The sequence below is a fragment of the Mesoplodon bidens genome (genome assembly GCF_964165515.1).
Source record: "Mesoplodon bidens genome assembly, contig: HAP1_SCAFFOLD_298, whole genome shotgun sequence".
In the NCBI taxonomy this organism is placed as follows: Eukaryota; Metazoa; Chordata; class Mammalia; order Artiodactyla; family Ziphiidae; genus Mesoplodon; species Mesoplodon bidens.
In genome coordinates, this window is record NW_027671473.1 from 458,806 (window position 1) to 479,329 (window position 20,524).

Sequence of the window (20,524 nt, forward strand, 5' to 3'; positions counted from 1 at the left end):
CCCCGCCTTGACATGATCACAGCTAAAAATACTTATAATCATTCCTGAATATCATCTAATATTCAGTCCATGCTCACATTTCCTTGATTCTCTCAGAGATATCTTTTTTACTGTTGGTTTGTTAGAATCAGGATCCAGACAATGTCCACACATTACACTTGGTTGTTATGTCTCTGAAATGTCTTTAATTCTGTAACAGCAACACCCGCCCCTGACCTTTTTTATCCCCCAGCCACTGATTTGTTGGAGAAACTGGGTCTTTTGTCCTGGAGAACATTCACATCCTGGATTTGGCTGATCACTTCTTCTTGGTTTCAGTTAACTTGTTCCTCTTTTCCCCATGTTTCCTGTAAACAAATAGTTAGATCTAGAGGTCTGAGGAGATCAAAGTCTTTTTGTTGTCCAGACGCCTTCGTAGGCGGTACTGTGTGATCCATCCTGCATCACACAGTGAGCACATAATGTCTGGTCATCCTGTTTTTAACGATATTGAGATTGAATTGTAGGTCCAGTGCTAACAGACTGAGCCATCCATTACAAAGTTCCCAACGGCTTTTTTTCCCCCAATAATTCACATTTTTAATTTTTAATTATGGTAAAATATACATAACATTTACCATCTTAACCATTTAAAAATATACAGTTCGGGCTTCCCTGGTGGCGCAGTGTTTGAGAGTCCGCCTGCCGATGCAGGGGATGCGGGTTCGTGCCCCGGTCCAGGAAGATGCCACATGCCGCGGAGCAGCTTGGCCCGTGAGCCATGGCCGCTGAGCCTGCGCGTCCGGAGCATGTGCTCCGCAACGGGAGAGGCCACAACAGTGAGAGGCCTGCGTACCGCAAAAACAAACAAACAAACAAACAAAACACACAAGTGGCACGGAAGAAGCCAGAATCTTAAGAATACCTGGGCCCAAGGAAATCTTGGAAGATAGTGAGTTAAAGAGAATAGTGAGGATAATGACGATGGTAGGAGAGCATGTATGCTTTGTGGTCCTATGTACTAAGGGTTTTGTATACAAGCTCCCATTGGGAAGGCTACGAGCTAGGTGCCATTTTTATTCTCATCTTAAAGAAGAGGGATCTGAGCTAATTAAGCAGAGGGAAGGTTAGGGGCTTTTCCTGGCTGAGACCACAAGACAAAGCGGTGGTCACGCCCCCTAGCCAGGACTTGATTGGTTGGAGATTTGATTGGCAGGAGAGCTGAGCGGCTTCTCCTGCCAGAAGCAGCTGGTGCCCTTCAGCCTTTCTTACACTTCAAGCCCTAAGAAAGGGCTTGCGTGCTTCCCAAGTGGCAACTTCTGTGCATTTAAAAATTTCCTCTTGAAAATCCCAGCCTTAGCCCATTCACAAAAGGTATCTGGGTCCTTTCTTGGCGGTGGCCTAGTCATATTCACCAAAGAGAAGAGCACGTCCCATAAGAGCTGGCGGCTTTGGGAGGACCGGGGAAGGCGTCAGCTGGCAGGAAGCTCCCTGAAAGAAATAGAGGAATCCCCACCCATCCATGAGCTGCCTATTCTTCCCCCTTAGAAACGGGGCTTGTGATGTGCCAGGCACTGCAGGCATTTTGCCATTTAACCCTCCCGCTGCCCCACGCAGTAGGCCCCTTGCTAACAGTTTTGGTTGCTTTTGTTGAGGAACCTGCGATACAGAGGTCAAGCCACTTACTCAGGGTCATTCAGGGCAGTGGTGGGGCTTGACCCCTATTTGTTTGACTCCAAATCTGGCCTCTGAACTCTGAGAGACACTGCCGGCTTCTCGAGTGATGTGGGAAGTGGATTCGAGTGAGCACGGCCTGGGCCGCGGTTCCCGTCCCTCTGCCACATGGACAGAGCCACAGACCCAGTTCGCTGTGAAGGCCCAGCATCTTATGCCAAGTCTCATTTTCACAGCCAGAGATATTAGTGTGGAAATAGGACTTTTGATTCTTGAAAGGTCTGCTTGGTGAAGAGATGGTCAAACATTAAAACTACAAACTCCATTTTTTTTGGGGGGGCAATTCTGAAGCTTAAGATGTGTAATTTCATCTCAGTGCTTCAACCGTGCCACCTCTGTGAACGGGTGAAGAGTTTCAAAGTTTTATACAGGAGGCTAAAAAACTAAGGCTCCTTGTGAAAATACTAAGTGTAAAACTTAGAAAAGAGGAATTCTGCTTTCTGTTCATTTCTGCTTAAAGACAACGAAGATATACTCCCTGGAAGGAACGGATGCCAAGACAGATGTATACAAGTGCCCTTTAGGATCCAGCAAAACTTTCAAATGGATTATTGTTTTCTTCCCGACAAACAGGGATTTCTGACAACATATTAACAACAAGCCTGAAATGCAAACCTGAGTCCTGGAGTGAAACCCCCAGGAGCAATGGTGCGATGTATCCAAGGGGGCCACCCTGGTAAGAGAGACACAGAAGGAGGGGGTGTGGAAAAGTGAACATGGGCGGGGGAGGGCAGCAGGTGGGGAGGGAATCCTGTTTCTGCCACTTAGTAGCCAGGGAAGGGTACCCTCTGTCAACTCAGCTTTCCCCTCTCTCTAAGGGGCTGACACTTGCCAGCATCCCTTGCGGGTTGATGGGAGAGATGAAGCATGTGCGGTGTGGAGCAGGTGCCTGTCCCTTGGTAAGCCTTTCCCCCAGTTGTGAATTCCACGAATTTGAAAGCTACTAGTTGTAGCTCTTCTGGGGACCCTGACAAAGGTTCAGGTTGGCCATTTCAGACCCTTTTCGGCTGAGGGATGTCCAGCGCCAAACAGGCTGGCATGTCCCTTGCGTTGTGTGTGAATGAGGCAGCCCAGGAATAATGCATGTGAAACCTCATTATGTAAATCCTCAGGTTTTCAGTACATGACAATGGCTTTTTTGGGGGCCCTTCTCTGTCCCATTCTGTGGTCTGGTGTCTCTGCTTTGGGACCTAGTCTGCCAAGCCCTGGGGGCGAGGGTGGGCACCCTGGGGAGGGGTGAGCTCTCCAGAGGGCACATCAAAGGGAAAGTCACAACTCTGTCACTGGCCCAGCTCTCCCAGTCATTGCTTGGTGTGAAAGGAAACTGTCCTCTGCCTGAGGCAACCCCATGTCACACACAGATTAAGGCCTGTAATGTTTAATTCAGAGCAGTGAGCACTGGAAACACCACATCCAGGCTCCCTCAGAGCAGGACAGCCACTTTTCATTTCTGGGGCTCTAAGCCAGAGAGCCTGCTGTCTGGAAACCTATTGCCTGGAAGGTTCGCAGGATGGGGGGCAGGCTTCTGCAAGGAACTATCTGACCATCACCTCCTGGTTGAGGAGAAGGGCACCCTTCTATGACCTTGGCCTCCTTAGAGCTCATGCAGGCAACAAACACACACATACAAATACACACACATGCCAACACACAACACATACTCACATGGACACACATACACACAAGCATGCGTATACAAATACACAGCCCCAAGTCAGAAAGACTGGAGTACTATTCTGGCTACTCAGAAGAGCAAACCCAGATCTTTATTCTCAGAGAGCTTATTCCTCGGTGTATCCCTGGCACCTGGCAGAGCAATGAAAATCAGAATCGCCGCCTTTAAAAACACTCGGGCTGTTCACTCAACTGATTGTGGTCATCATTGCAGGAGGCAGGGAAGTCAGATCATGATGCTAGACACCCTTAAGCTCAGTACAGTGCTGTGTGTCAATTATATCGCAATAAAACTGGTAGAAAAAATAGTTATCTGGATAGAAAGAACAAGATAAAATACACGAATTATCAAAAGTTAAAAAAATACAGACGAGCTAGACTATGAGTCTCAGAAAGCACTGTTCACAACAGCCAGGACATGGAAGCAGCCTAAATGTCGATGGAGGAGTGGATAAAGAAGATGTGGTACAAATATACAGTGGAATACTACTCAGCCGTAAAAAAGAATGAAGTAATGCCATTTGCAGCAACATGGATGGACCTAGAGACTATCATACTATGTGATGTAAGTCAGACAAAGACAAGTATCATATGATATCACTTATATGTGGAATCTAAAAAAAATGATACAAATGTGCTTATTTATAAAACAGAAACAGACTCAAAGACTTTGAAAACAAACTTATGGTTACCAAAGTGGAAATGTGGTGGGGAGGGATAAATTAAGAGTTTGAGATTAACATATACACACTATTATATATAAAATATATAATCAACAAGGACCTACTGTATAGCACAGGGAACTCTACTCAATATTCTGTAATAACTTATATGGGAAAAGAATCTGAAAAAGAATAGATATATGTGTATGTATAACTGAATCACTTTGCTGTACACCTGAAACTAACACAACACTGTAAATCAACTATACTCCAATATAAAATAAAAATTAACTTAAAAAAAAGAAAGTTTAAAAAAATAGAGGCAAGCTAGACTATGAGTCTCAGAGAGGCTAAGCTGACACATATATATGGAATCTAAAAAAAAAAAAAAAAAAGAATGTTCAGATGAACCTAGGGGCAGCCAGGTATAAAGACACAGATGTAGAGAATGGACTTGAGGACATGGGGAGGGGGAAGGGTAAGCTGGGACGAAGTGAGAGAGTGGCATGGACATATATACACTACCAAATGTAAAACAGATAGCTAGTGGGAAGCAGCTGCATAGCACAGGGAGATCAGCTCATTGCTTTGCGACCACCTAGGGGGGTGGGATAAGGAGGGTGGGAGGGAGACACAAGAGGGAGGGATCTGAGGATATACGTATGCATATAGCTGATTCACTTTGTTACACAGCAGAAATGAACACAACACTGTAAAGCAATTATACTCCAATAAAGATGTTAAAAAAATAAAAGCTGCCTGAAGTCACACAGTAAATGGCAGAACAAGAGTCTAAACCTAAGTCTGCCTAATGCTAAAGCTATTCTGCCACCTTCCTTTGAAATGAGTGAATGCATTCTTTGCTGCCTGAATCCCACTGGGGCCTCAGTTGGCTGTTTCTAAAGGGAGCTGAGGGGCAGCCTCAGAGGCTCTGCTCCGAGCAGGGACCTCTCACCTTCTGCTGCCTGATCGCCCTGGTGACCCTCTTCTCCTGGTGCAGCCGCTCTTCCATGTGCACCAGGGCCTCCTTCAGCAGCGCCTTTTCTTCGGCCTCTTTGGAGATATCGTCCTTCAGCTTTGCCACCTGTGACTGGTACATCTGAACCGACACTTTGCTCTGCCTGAGCACACAGGAGAGACAAAGTCTCTTTTCTCCTCATCTTTCTCACTCACCACCAATGCTACCGACCTGGGAGATCCTCAGAACACTTCCATATATGCCTGGCTTCGCGGTTTCCTTACAAGTGGGGGGAAGGCTGAAGATGTGGGGACTAGAGGGCAGAATAAATAGCCCATTGGCTGTGGACGTGCAGCACGAAGGGGGCAACGGTTATGCTACCAGCCCCTCCCAATTTCCCAGAGAGGGTGGGGGAACGGATACCACTGAAAATAGGATGGAATTACGAAAAGCACACACATGGTGAAACATCAGACACATTTATAAAAGGTGCACCTTATTCCTTAAGAGTAGGGTACTTTAACTGCTGCTTTCTTGCCCAGAGACTTGGGTCCATCAGGCCCTGAGTCACCATCCCGCCTGCCCCCCTCCACACCCAGGCCTCTGTCCTCTTGTCCTGGTCCCTACGGGTCTGCAGCTGCACCGAGGTTTAGCCTGGAGAATGGAGGCCTGGGCCTTTTGCCGGAGACATGGGCCATACTTGAGCTGTTCAATGTCCTTCTCGTATCGTCTCAAAAGCTCTTCTTTTCTCTGCAGCTGGTTCTTGAGTAGGGTGATCTTATCAAACACCAGGTACAGGTCTCTTTGTCGAAGCTGGTAGACTCTCTCCCTCTCTTTTCGGGAGAGGTGTTTCATGGACACGTGACCTGACATACCTTTGATGTTCATCAAAGTCCCGAGGGTTTTGCTCATGTCCATGTACTACGAGAAAGCATTTCGCAGGTAAGAGGCCTGGCCCAAGACCGCTGGTGGCCACTTTGAGGAGGCAAACGTCTAATTGTGTTTCATTCATTTTCTGCAGTTGCAGAGAAGAAACACATGCTTTGCAAATGAGTGCACTTGGGGTTTTTAGTTCGACTTTCATTTTCCCCCCCATCCATTTACACTATGCCTTTTTGAGAACTGGGGGGAAGTGGGGAGGGGGAATGACAACAGACATAAACATTCATTCTTACTACCCAGTCTTCCAAGGAATTGGGCTCTGCAATTTCCAGCCCATGCTGGGATAGGAGATGGGTCTCGTGGAGCTACTGTAACAACTAAACATGTATGTGGAGTTGATGTTTAAACTATCTGCAGGGCACGCACGTTTGGACAGGAGGGGACTGATGCTGGGTATACTTACCAGCTTTTCACTAAGATCTAAAGCGTCAGCCACATCCATTTTCCTTAACTTCTCAGAGACCATGATGGACCCTGGGCTGGAAAGGCCATTTTGAGGCTGAAATAAAAAAAAGAAGAAAAACTCTCTTGGCATTCCATTATGATTTTCTACATCCAGAAGAATAACCCAAAGAATAATGGAAGAACCGGAAAGATACTAAAGAATAATTTGAGGGAGTTAATTTTTTTAACATCTTTATTGGAGTATAATTGCTTTACAATGCTGTGTTAGTTTCTGCTGTATCAAAAAGTGAATCAGCTATACGTATCCATATATCACCATATCCCCTGCCTCTTGCGTCTCCCTCCCACCCTCCCTATCCCACCCCTCTAGGTAGACACAGAGCACCGACCTGCTCTCCCTGTGCGATGCAGCTGCTTCCCACTAGCTATCTATTTTACCTTTGGTAGCGTGTGTGTGTATATATGTCCATGCCAAGAGAGTTGGCTTTAAATCCAGTCTGACTCTGTGAACTGCTTTCTTTATGACTGTGTTCCTACCCCTTCAGAGCACGACTGCCTTTGAAATGATGCATCACTTGTGCCGTTCTTTGGCCACCGTCTCGTCTGTCTTCCCTTTAGGCCAGTGGTTCTCAACCGGGGGTGACTCTGTCCATCCTACCCCCTCCAGGACATTTAGCAATACCTGGACACATTTGTGGGTGTCATAATTGCTGTTGGTGTCTAGTGGGTAGAGGACAAGGATGCTGCTAAACACCCCACGATGCATAGGGCAGTCTCCCAAACAAAGAGTTACCTGGCTCAAAAAATCAGTACCGCTGATGTTGAGAAGACAAGCTCCAGAAAAATGGGGACCATGTGGCTTTTGCTCACTATCTCCCTCCTTGTGCCCAGCATGGCACCTGGCACCGAGTGGTGCATAGTGGGCATGTTTGTTGAATGAACGAATGAAGGTTAAGTGGAAAATGGCCTCCCTCCTTTTTACTAAAGGAATCTCATTTCTGTGCAGCAGAAACCATACCCTCACAAAATTTGGCCCAACCTTCTCCTAGCTCTGAAACCTGGTGGGTGGGCATCACTTCAGACCCTTTCCAGAGACAATGCAGATAGTGTTTGCAGCTGCATCTCCCTAAGACCCCAACCAGCCAGCTGGCTGCTGGAAGCCCAAATGACTGCATGGAATGGCCACCAGTCTGAATAGGTTACCCGATCTGAACGACTACAAATAACCATAATAAGCCTCCTTAAAAAATAAATTGGCTTTTAATGCTTGCCATGAGCACCTCTTAGCCCTAGCATTTGTTGGCACTACCCTGAAAACCTCTGAGATTAAAAACAAAACAACTAAAAAACTATAATGGCCCCCAAAGTGACTGTGATAGATAAGAGTGGACATATTTGTCTATGTACCTATGGAGATGAGAATAAAAGAGGGTATCTGAAGATGACAATAAACCGGGCAGATCTGCTGCAAAAAGAACCTGAGATGCTGTTCAGTGTCTTCAGCTACCCTGAGCTGCATCCTCTGTACCGCTCCAGATGCCCCCTCTTTTCCTGAGGGGAGGGTCACTAAGGAAGAGCCTGGGCTACAGGATCCAAGCACACAGTCCCCACACGGTCTCTGCAGGCTCGCAGACAGACCACCAGGGACACACCCCTGGTGTGTCTTCAATCATTATTCTGTGACCTTGGGTGAGGTACTTGACCTCCTGAAGCCTTAATTTTTCTTATCTGTTAAATGGGGACAAAAATAGTAACTATGACACAAGGCTGCTACGATGGTTAAATGACATAAGGCATGGAGCCGGCTGAGCTCAACGCCTGGCACACAGTAAGCAGTTCACAGATGTCAGCTATTCTTCCTCCTGCTCTTTCCTTTAATTACTGCCAACCTTGGAGGATTGAGAGTTGGGAGGTTTCCTGCTCTGTGGTGTCAGTGGTGGGATGAGGGCTTGTTGCCAAGGGGAAGGTCAATCTTGGAAGCAGGACCATCAGGACGTGAGATCCAGCTGAGCTCCCCACCTGGAGACAGGCCCTCTACTCCCAACCTCAGAGAAGGAAGATTCGATTTTACCAGGAAGACCAACACGTTTCTGAAGACTCACATCTCTAGACGTGTGAGCAAATGTCTAGAAAAATTGTAGGAGAAAATGCTGGTACAGATAGGATGGCTTTATTATGTTTTCCAAAAGCTGGTTTAGACTAGCTGCCGCAGCAAGCCACGCTGACCTGAGCTGTCCATTGTCATGTGTCAGTCAAACACCTGATCAAACATCCATTTAGGATACACGGCACCTTCAACCTAACAATCAAATTACTTCTGAAAATCCTGGAAAACACAAACTATGCTCCCTAAGAAAGGAAGGTTTTCTTGGATAATACTCTTTAAATACTGTTTGACAATAATAACTATCATCTATTAAAGTGCTCGCTATGAGCTAGGCACTGGGATAATCACTTTACATGATGATCTCCTTTAATTTTTCCATCATCATTTTACAGCTGGGAAATGAAGTCCCAGAAAGGTTAGGAGCCTGCCCAAGGTCACAGAGCTTGTAGAGCTGGGATTAGGACACAGGTCTCTGATTCTAGAACTTGTGTCTTCTTAATCATCATGGCTCCCTTCTGCTGCCCTTTATGTGTTCATGTTTTTCAGTTTATAGCAAAAAGCAAGTGTTAGGCAAGCTCATGACATACTGTTGTACATTAGCTTGTTGGATATTTTCTGCAGAATATAACATGTGATGTGAAAAGGAGGGTCTAGAGATTGACCTGGCCAGCATCAGTGCAATGCTATATCATGCTGTACATGATGGGAAGCCGCCTTTCTATTCAAACATTGGATCACTATTACGGCCAGGCACCGACCAGTCCATACAGGTGCCAGCCCATCAGGGAGGACCTGGCCTCGAACCAATGATGTATACAGTGGTGCCAGGGCACACGGCTCGTGTCTGTCCTCATGCCCACCCTCCCCACGTGTCAGTCAATGCAGAGACAAAGTTTCTTTGGTTACCGTTCCGATCTCTACTCTTGAAAAAGTTGGCAAGTCAGGTTTTACATCCAATATTTTCCGAACATTTTTTTCCATCCCGAGGGTCTTTAAGTCTAGAAATGATCCATCCATGTGGTCCTTGTGATCTATAAAAGAAAAAGTTTACACTCAAAAGAAAGGCTCAGGAAGAAGTTACTACATGTAAAAGTCACAGCTGCTATTTACTGGACCCTTACCACAGGCCAGTACTAATTAGCTCACCATCCTCCGTTGGCAGGTGAGGCATCGAGGCCCAGAGAGGTGAAATGACTTGTCCAAGGCCACATAGCTCATGTGAGGCTGCAGCCTCCCAGGGCGGGGTCACTGAGGGGGAACCTTCGGCCACAGGTGTGAGGATGGACTTGAACCCAGGCTTCTGTGTCCTAGCACAGGGCTCCACCCAACAGCAAGCTTGGTTTCTTGAAAGCCCTATTCCCTCTAAACAGGGTATTTATCCTGGGAAGTTCCCCAAGGTTGGTCCTTGCACAGCATCCATCTATGAAAGAGTCCCAGGGGAGGGGCCATCATTCACCTGGAGTGATCACTGCTTGGCTGAGGCCCCACTGGGCGTGGGCACGCGTGGGTGTGCAGAGTTGGAGGGGATGGCATGTCAGAATGGAAGAGGTGGTTGGGTGAATGTTGCCTCCCCCCCAAAGATGTCTGGGTCCTAATCCGTAGAGCCTATGAACATTACCTGACAGGGCAGAAGGACCTTTGGAGATGTGATGAAGGTAAGGCTCTTGAGATGCGGGCTTATCCTGGATTAGCTGGGGGGACCCAACAATAGGCGCATGGGTTCTTACAAGAAGCAGACACAGGGAGTCTGACTACAGACAGAGACGGTGTTGTGACAGAAGCAGAGAGTTGAAGGTGCTCCTCTGCCGTGAGCCAAGGAAAGCGGGGAATTTTTATTTCCTCGAAAAGGCAAGGAAACGGATTCTTTCCTAGAGCCTCCAGAAGGAACCAGCCCCTTGCCTTTACCTTAGCGAAACTGATTTTGGACCTTTGGCCTCCAGAACTGTAAAAGAATAAATATGAGTTGTGTTAAGCCCCTAAGTTTGTGGTAATTTGTTAGAACAGCCATAGGAAACTAATATGGGGGGTGAAGGCAGGAGGTAGGATGAGAGGTGGGGAAATGCAGTGCATGTTCTGGAAGAGCTTAATTGGGTTAGAGAAGATGATGGGGGAGGGGAGGAGTAGAGGGAAGAGTCGGGATGGAAAGCTGAGCTCAGTTTGTGGCCAGCCTAGAACCGTAGCCTAAAGAGTATAAACTTGATTTAAACATCACTGAAATGTCACAAGTGTGACCTGTGTGCCCGGCCCTCTGCCAAGCAATCAACGCATCACCCCACTGTATTGTCCCACCATCGCCTCCTTTTACACACGAGGCGGTCGGGCTCTGAGACCTGTGGCTGCTGGACGCCACACAGCTGGCAAATGGCTGAGCCAGGGATTGGGATCACAGTGGTGTGACTCCAGGGTCTGAGTCACTGCTATTTCAGCTTCTGATGGAGCAGTGAGCTGGCTTAATGGTGATTTTTTTTTTCAGAAAAATAACCGGGATGTATTAGAGACGAAGGAGCCAGCAGCATTTCTCAACTGCAGCATCTCGACGTGTTGGGCTGGACAGTCCTCGTTGTGGGAGCCGTCCTGGGCACCGTAGGACGTTTAGCAGCATCCCTGGCCTCCACCTACTGGCTGCCAGGAGCATCACCCACCCAAGCTGTAATTATCAAAGATGAGAGGGTTTCAAGAAAGCAAACCGAGAGGGTTGGGTAGGCCAGAGAGAACATGGTGGGGGGAGCAAGCTGGGGCTTCAGTGCAGGGGGGCCACGTCAGTTGCCAAAGAGGCAAAGACAATGTGGGAAGTTGGTGGTGAGCACACAGGGTGTAATGCATTTCAAGGTCTTAGTGGGACAGGAGTACAAGCAGTAGAAAAGGAGCTAAAGAAGCAGTGGTCCCAGTGAAGATACACCAGCTTGAAGTGCATGTTTGATGATGAAGGAGAAAGATGGAGTGGGAGGCTTTAGACGCTGAAGAAGGAGGTCGTGATTCAGGAGCTTGTGCACAAGGTGGTCTGGGAGGGAGAGAGAAGGGGAGACTCAGGGAGGGAAGAGCTGCATTTGGAAAGAGAACATAGTGAGGGAAGATGGAGGGAATGGAGGAAAGGTGGGTGCGGAGAGAGACAGGAGGGGAGCTGAACCGGCTCGTGCCTGGGCCCTTGACCTCTGACAATGCCACTTGCTGAGAATTTCCAGCTTGGAAGAGTGAGAATAATAATATTATAATAATAGCTATTCAGTATTAACCACTTGCCGTGTGCCAGGCACCATGCCAGAAGTTTACCACGTGATATTTTCTGATCATTACAAACAGCCCAGCAAGGAAATGTGTTTGCATTTATAGGTGAGACACAGACGCCCAGCAAGGTTAAGCTATGGAGCTGGTAAGCAGTAGGATCAGAATTCAGACCTAGGTCTCTCATTCTCTTTTCAGAGAGACTAGAGGCTGGAGAGTGAAGGGCTGGGCTGGCTGATGTGAAGGGTGCGTGAGGAGAGGGGCGCTGGGCGGATCCCGAGATGGCAGAGATGGGTGATGCGGACTTGGGCTGTTGGAAAGAGGGATTTTCTTCTCTGGGAGAAGAAGCAATTCTTGATTATAGTTCTGGATACAAAAGTTACACATGCCTGTTACACAAATCCAAACAGGGCAGAAACCCATAAAGTGGAAAGTGTCCCCCCGCTGTATCCTCAGTGGCCGGCACACAGTAGGGCTGCAATATATAGTTGTTGAACGACTACGGGAAAGTCATGGCTCACGCAGTCTCATCATGCTGGGATAATACTCTCAACACTTTTATGTCTTTTCCTTCAGATTTCACCTGTGGTCGGATATTGGCATTTGAAAAAAAAAAGAAAAAAAAAGGGAGAACACTGTGCATATTGTATTACAACTTTCTTTTTTTTCACATAAAAATACTGCATATCTTGGATATCTGAGAAAGAGCGATTTTCTATGTATGCAGGGAATCCTTTTATTTGCAACAAAGTCTTGCAGAAATAGACACAATCAACTGAGCTTGCAAAGATCAATGTAAAAAGTCCTTTCTTTCCCTTATCAAAAGAAGCTGAGAAACCAGGCAGGAGGAGAGGGGAGCTGACTTTTAAGGTCCTCCTTAGATGTTTCCTGTCTTCCAGTGGGACCACACAGTAATCCTTCACCAATCAGATTTTTTTTTTTTTTTAGGTCGCAGCTTTTTTACTTTTTAATTGAGATATAGTCAATGTAAAATATTGTATGTTTCAGGTGTACAACATAGTGATTCACAATTTTTAAAGGTTATATTCCATTTATAGTTATTATAAAATATTGGCTATGGGCTTCCCTGGTGGCGCAGTGGTTGAGAGTCTGCCTGCTAATGCAGGGGACACGGGTTCAGGCCCTGGTCTGGGAGGATCCCAAATGCCGCGGAGCGACTAGGACCGTGAACCGCAACTACTGAGCCTGTGCGTCTGGAGCCTGTGTTCCACAACGAGAGAGGCCGCGATAGTGAGAGGCCAGCGCACCACAATGAGGAGTGGCCCCCGCTTGCCACAACTAGAGAAAGCCCTCGCACAGAAACGAAGACCCAAGACAGCCAAAAAAATAAATAAATAAACAAATGTGGGGTTTAAAAAAAAAAGAAAAGAATTAAAAAAAATTAGGAAAAACTGAAATTAAAAAAATATATATTGGCTATATTCCCTGTGCTGTAAAATATATCATTGTAGCTTATTTATTTTATACATAGTAGTTTGTACCTCTTTTTTTTAAATTGGAGTATAGCTGCTTTACGATGTTGTGTTAGTTTCTACTGTACAGCAACGTGAATCAGCTCTATGTATTCATATATCCCCTCTTTTTTGAATTTCCTTCCCATTCCGGTCACAAAAGGGTGGAACGCTTCATGAATTTCCGTGTCATCCTTGCACAGGGGCCATGTTAATCTTCTCTGTATTGTTCCGATTTTAGTATATGTGCTGCTGAAGTGAGCACAGTAGTTTGTTCCTCTTATTTCCCTACCACTAACTTGTCCCTCCCCCTTTCCTGCTCCCCACTGGTAACCACTAGTTTGTTTTCTATATCTGTGAGTCTATTTCTTTTTTTTTGTTATATTCACTAGTTTTATTTTTTAGATTCCACATAAAAGTGGTATCATACAGTATATGTCTTTCTCTGTCTGACTTATTTCACTAAGCATAGTACCCTCCAATTCCATCCATGTTGCTGCAAATGGCAAAATTGCATTCTTTTTTATGGCTGAGTAGTATTCCACTGCATATATATATATATATATATATATCTCACATCTATTTTTTGGGGGGGCCACACCATGCAGCTTGTGGGATCTTAGTTCCCCAACCAGGGACTGAACCTGGGCCGTAGCAGTGAAAGCGTCAACTCCTATCCACTGGACCGCCAGGGAATTCCCTACTGCATCTTCTTTATCCACTCATCTGTTGATGGGCACTTAGGTTGCTTCCATGTCTTGGCTATCGTATGTAATGCCGCTATGAACATTGGGGTGCATGTATTTTTTTGAATTAGTGGTTTTCATTTTAGGGGAATAAATACCCAGGAGTGGAATTGCTGGATCATATGATAGTTCTATTTTTAGTGTTTTGAGAAACCTTCAAACTGTTTTCCGTAGTGGCCACACCAATTTACATTTCCACCAACAGTGTACAAGGGTTCCCTTTTCTCCATATCCTCGCCAACAGTTGTTATTTGTGTTCTTTTTGGTGACGGCCATTCTGACAGGTGTTAGGTGATATCTTAACCAATCAGATCTTTAGTAGTGACCCCAATCTCCTGGGCTGCTCATGACATGATCCAACAATAGTTACTCAACCTGGATTTCCCTGAGGGATTTATTCCAGGATTTTACAGACCTAGCTCGTTACATGCGTTTTTTCCCTTAGGACAATATTTTAAAAGGCAGGTAGTATGGTGGTTCAGAGCAGGGGCTTTGAGGTCAGAGGGACCTGGATGGAGTCCCAGCTTTACCACTCGGCAGCTAGGAAATGCAGCCCATTGTCAAGAGCCGAGGAAGAAGGCCTGGGAAGAGAACTGAGTGCTCACGGCTAAGAAAATCTGACTAGCTGTCAAATAGAGATGCGGCAGGGGTCACAGGTAAAGGCACCTCGGCGTGAGTAAATCAAGCTGCCCTGCCTGTGCGCATACCCATCTGCTTGCCATCCACATTTAGTTCACATTCAATCAACAAGTATTCAAGGCTGATGCGGATGGCAGCTACCATTTACTAAGGCTTATGTGTGACCCCATGATTTGGGTACCAAGTCGTTTAATCCTCACAACTACCTGGTGAGATCTTAACCCCATTTTATAACCAAGTAAACAGAGGCACACAGAAGTCGAGACTTGCTCACACAATGAGTAAGCGCACACTTGAGAGTCACACCTCAGCAGCTGGTCTCCAAAGCCTGAACTCAGAATTATTCGCTCTAATGCAAATGGGGCTTTGCTGGGGCGAGGCCCGCGGTGCGCATCAGACACCCTTCACTCCAGGGAATGAAACTCTCAGGTTTGTCTCTGTTCAAGTTAACGACAGAACCTGTCCTCTAGGAACTGGGCATGTACCTGGTACCCCTCTGGATCTTCAGAGGGCATGTGGGGTCACAGTAAAAGCACAAGTGCTAGGATCACAACGACCTCAGTTTGAGTCCTGACCCTACCATGTACCCGCTGTGTGACTTTGAGCAAGTTCCTTAATGTTATTGATACTCAGTTTCCTTACTTGCAAAATAAAGACGACAATAGTACCTGGCTCGTTGGGCTGTTGGAAGATGAAAGTACACAGTACATGTAAAACAACTAACACAGTGACAAGTACCGAGGAGGAATTAAACAAACCATGGTTCCTACCCTCCTCTTAGGAACTGTGAACACACAAGGCTCTTAGGACTGCTTGTGTATGGTGATGAGTGACTGGGGGATCCCCTGCTGGCCTCAGTAATGGGAAGTACCTTGAATCACTTATCATGGTGGTCTAACACATAAAAAGTTTTTGAGCCAGCTTCTTTTTTTTTTTTTTTTAGCGGTACGTGGGCCTCTCACTGTTGTGGCCTCTCCTGTTGCGGAGCACAGGCTCCGGACGCGCAGGCTCAGCAGCCATGGCTCACGGGCCCAGCCGCTCCGTGGCATGTGGGATCTTCCCGGACCGGGGCACGAACCCGTGTCCCCTGCATCAGCAGGTGGACTCTCAAACACTGCGCCACCAGGGAAGCCCCTGATGGCTTAATTTTGCAACCCATGTTTCTTTACGGTAATGTAAGACTAGATTTAGAGACAGAGGCTTCAGTGACTCCTAAAGCCTGGGGAGGGGACAGTGCACACATTGCTTGGCCCCGCTATTACTAGGATAGAGATCATGACCTTTCCTTGTTTTAGTTCTGATTTTGAAGAACAGCTAGAACTGTGGGCCACATCTCTCTTGGTTTCACGCACACTCAGACTCTGCCATGATTACAACAACAGTAATACAGTGGTTGGGGAGGGTCTGGGTTGCCGGGAGAAATGCAACGCCCCTCTTCTCTATGCTATCTGTGAGGGGCAGGCACTTACAGAAAAGTTAATCTTGATTTTGCCTCTCTTTTTTTTCTTAAACCCCACATTTGTTTATTTATTTATTTTTTTGGCTGTCTTGGGTCTTCGTTTCTGTGAGAGGGCTTCATCTAGTTGCAGCAAGCAGGGGCCACTCTTCATCGCGGTGCGCGGGCCTCTCACTATCACAGCGTCTCTTGTTGTGGAGCACAGGCTCCAGACGCGCAGGCTCAGTAGTTGTGGCTCACGGGCCTAGCTGCTCCGCGGCATGTGGGATCCTCCCAGACCAGGGCTCGAACCCGTGTCCCCTGCATTAGCAGGCAGACTCCCAACCACTGTGCCACCAGGGAAGCCTTGCCTTTCTTTTTAAACACATTTAAAAGAAATTTGCACCACCTTCTGGATTACCTTAGACATATCCTGGCTGGGGTTGTTTAATCACCGGAGTTGAAAATCACTCCTCTATTCTCATTCATTATTGCAAGAATGTCAAGTTTGTGCAGCCTCCCTGGAGAGCGCTTTGGCAAGAAGGATCAACGATAAATGGAGTTTCCCAGGTGTGGCCCTGGGCTCTCCTTTCTCATTCAATACTTTCTTCCTAGTGATACCATTCACACGTATGGCTTTAATCACCATCCATCCATCCACCCGTCCATCCATCCCATCTGAGTAAGCACCCGCTATGTGGCACATGTTCTTCTGGGTTCCGGGGCCACATCACTGATACGGTTGGATATCCAGGGTGACAGCTGCGTCCTTGGCACCTCACTTTGGATGTCTACAGGCACCTCACACTCATCTTCCCTCTCAAACCTGGTCCTCCTGTGGCATTCCTTACTCTGGATTTTAGTGAAGGAACCACATCTGTACTTTTAACACAAGCCAGAAACCTGGAGACCTGTAGCCCCCTTTCTCTCCATCACTTCCCTTCTAGCCATATCTAACTCCATCACTGAGGCCTGTTGATTCATCTCTTAAATGCCCCTGGAATCTTCTCTCTTGCTCCGTCCCCTCCATTGCCACAGTGAGGGCCACCATCGTGTCTTGTGACAGCCTCCTAACTGCTCTCCCGGGGTTCTGTGCTGGCCACCTTCCTGTACATTTTCCACTCGTGGCCAAGATGACTGTCTCCAAATGCAAGCCTGTTCCATCAGTTTCTTCCTTAAAACCTTTCGTGGGCTTCTCTCTGCTCTCAGGTTAAAGCAGAGCTTCTTACCAGGGCTCTGCAAGCCCCCGGCCACAACATGATACAGCCCCTGTGGACCTCCTTCACCAGTCCCTGCCCTCCGCCTCCATTTCTTTAAGCCCCTTGAGTTCTCCATGCTTCCTTCGATCCCACCACGCTGCTCCCTCCACCCAGAATGCCCTCCCCTCCCCTCTTTGGCAAATAACTCCTATGCACCCTGCAGTTGCCCTGCCGTCCCTGACCAGGTCAGAGCCCTGCACTTCTTCAAAGCAACTGTCATGATTAAAGTTTTACATGTGAGAGATTTTTCAGTTAAGGCCCCACCCTATTCCTCCCTGAGACCCTAAGATCTACAAGCACAGGGAGAGTGCCTGTTAGTTCCCCAATATTTTATAATGAAACATTTCAAATGTACAGCGAACAGGGAGGAATTTTACAGCCAACATCCATATACCCCATAACCTGGATTCTACCTGTTTCTGACCCCATTATATTTCCATCCTGCACTGTGCCTGGTATCTAGGAGGCCTGCGATAAATCTTTGTTGAATGAAAGTGGTTCATATCCTTCCACATCTAGGATGATAAAGATAAGATGAACAGGTATGTGTGAATAATATTTATGTCAGCCTCATCTATTAAGTGTGAAAAACTGGAAGCAACTTAAATGCCCATGATAGAGGACTGGCTAAATAAATTACGGTACATCCTTCAGAATGGGGTTCCTTGCCATCAGTGACAGCGATGATGTAGATCTGTGTGTATTGACATTGAAGGATGCTCCAGATGTACTGTTAGGAATGAAACTAAAGGAAATTGGGTATAATATGACATTATTCTTTTGTAAAGTTAAAAAATCAATACACGTGGATAGGTAGTGCCTATTTTATGTCAGGTACTATTCTAAGTACTTTACATATATCAATGCATTTTAATCCTCACAAAAATCCTACGGGGTGCGTATTCCCTATTATCCCCATTTGACAGGTAAAGAAACAGGCACAGAGAGGGGAAGTAACTTGCCTAGAATCACACAGCTCTTTCCATGGGAAAATGCCCTGGAAGTTCCACACAAAATATGATAGTAGTGACGATACCAAACGCTAGTGAGGATGTGAAGCAACAGGAACTCTCATTCATTGTTGGCGGGAACGCAAAACAGCCACTTTGGAAAAGAGTTTTGTGGTTTTCTTAAAAACTAAACGTACTCTACGGACTTCCCTGGTGGCGTAGTGGTTAAGAATCCGCCTGCCAATGCAAGGGACACAGGTTCAAGCCCTGGTCTGGGAAGATCCCGCATGCCGCAGAGCAACTAAGCCTGTGTGCCACAACTACTGAGCCTGTGCTCTAGAGCCTGTGAGCCACAACTACTGAGCCCGCGTGCCACAACTACTGAAGCCTGCGCACCTAGAGACCATGCAACGCAACAAGAGAAGCCACTGCAATGAGAAGCCCGTGCACCACAAGGAAGAGTAGCCCCCGCTTGCGGCAACTAGAGAAAGCCCGTGCGCAGCAATGAAGACCCAACGCAGCCAAAAATAAATAAAATAAAATAAATTAAAATTAAAAAAAACACCTAAATGTACTCTAACCACACGATTCAGCAACCGCGCCCTTGGTATTTACTCAAAGGAGTTGAAAACATGTCCACACAAAACTCTGCACGTGGACGTTTATGGCAGCTTTATTCATAACTGCCAAAACTTGGAAGCCACCAGGATGTCCTTCAGTAGGTGAATGGAAAATGGAATATTATTGGGCACTTAAAAAGAAAAAAAGAGCTATCAAGCCATGCAGAGACTTGGAGGAAACGAAAATGCATATTACTAAATAAAAGAAACTAATCTGAAAAGTTGTATGATTCCAACTACATGATATCCTGGAAAAGGCAAAAACTATGGCGACGGTAAAAAGATCTGTGGTTGCCAGGGGCTGCGCGGGGGCTGGGAGGGAGCACAGAGGATTTTCAGGGCAGTGAAACTATTCTTTTTTTTGGGGGGGGGATAGGTTCTTTTATTTGAAATAAAAATGTCCAGTTTTGAAAAGAAAAGAAGGTTTCTAAAAACATAAGTCCTCAAACCACAGGTTTCCACAGGTTGACGAGTTGAATTCCTGAACACTGCAGAGGGATTACTGGAGATGTTGATTACTTAAGGCACTAATAGGAAGGCACTGAAGAACAGCAGGGCCAGGCTTCAATCAGACAAATGTGCGCTGCCCTGGAGGAATTGCAGAGGCTGGCTTTGAAGTTGGCTTCTCCTTTGCTTCTTTTTATTTTGTTAAACTTGTAGCTTTACTTTCCTCAATTTCTAGAATATCAGTTTCTAGATATTTGGGTTTATGGGTTATCATCATTTTGCTTTATTATCACGTCCCTGATCTGTAACTTCACCCACCCCACTTCCCCTCTATGGACTCCACAGGTGGCTTTTAATGAATTCTCTGTCCTTTCTGTTACTGTGTAGTTACAGAGTGACCTGAGAAGTGAAACTCATAAATCGAGTTGACCTAATACCAGGGCTTTGTGCACAGAATCCACCAATCTGCTCAGAGATGGCCTGATCTGAACCACATCCCCCACCATGCTCCCTGGCTTCTGCTTAGGGCAGTAGATTTGGGATCAAAGGCACCTTCAGGACTGGACCATCTTCCCGGTGGAGCATCGTGATTTACAGGGCCTCTGGGTCCTCCCCGGGGTGGGCCTCATTATTGGTGGACCTGCTGGTCTCAGGACTTAATGAAGCTCAGGTTGTTGATGTCTCATCGCAGAAAGAATTCAGTGAGAGACAAAGTGATAGGTAAGACGTGGACTTATTTAGAGAGAAACACACTCCACAGACAGAGCGTGGGCCATCTCAGAAGGCGAGAAAGGCCAGGGCAGTGAAACGATTCTGTATGATATTATAATGGTGGATACATGTCATCACACATTTGTCCAAGCCCAAACCCATAGGATGTACAACACCAAGAGTGACCCCTACACAGCACTGTAAATCAACTACACTCCAATAAAATTAAAATGAAAAAGAGTGAACCCTAATATAAACCATGGACTTAGGGTGATTAGGATGTGTCAATGTAGGTTCATCAGTCCTGACAACTGTACCTCTCTGGTGCTGATGCTGATACATGGGGGAGGCTGTGTATGAGTGGGGACAGGGGGTACCTGGGAAATCTCTGTATCATCCTCTCAATTTTGCCATGAACATAAAACTGCTCTGAAAAACGTCTCTGCTCTCTATATGTATATATAGGGTTACTTCTGAGAGAGAAGATTGAGCATAATTTCGATTTTTCCTTTTGACTCTGTCACGCCTCCTTTTTCTCCAGTAATCACGTCTCACTTGTGTA

At 46.4% G+C, this 20,524-nt stretch overlaps 1 protein-coding gene across 1 annotated transcript in view; it reads right to left on the reverse strand.

The window, feature by feature from the left end:
• Positions 1-215: 215 nt before the first annotated feature.
• The window catches only part of LOC308611318 (forkhead-associated domain-containing protein 1-like), a 74,179-nt gene continuing 53,870 nt past the window's right edge, over positions 216-20,524 (reverse strand). Inside the window, exon 4 of the mRNA XM_081260145.1 lies at positions 216-347. Within this exon, the coding sequence (XP_081116271.1) occupies positions 319-347 (29 nt within the window). The 3' untranslated portion in view covers positions 216-318. The remainder of the gene's footprint in view (positions 348-20,524) is intronic.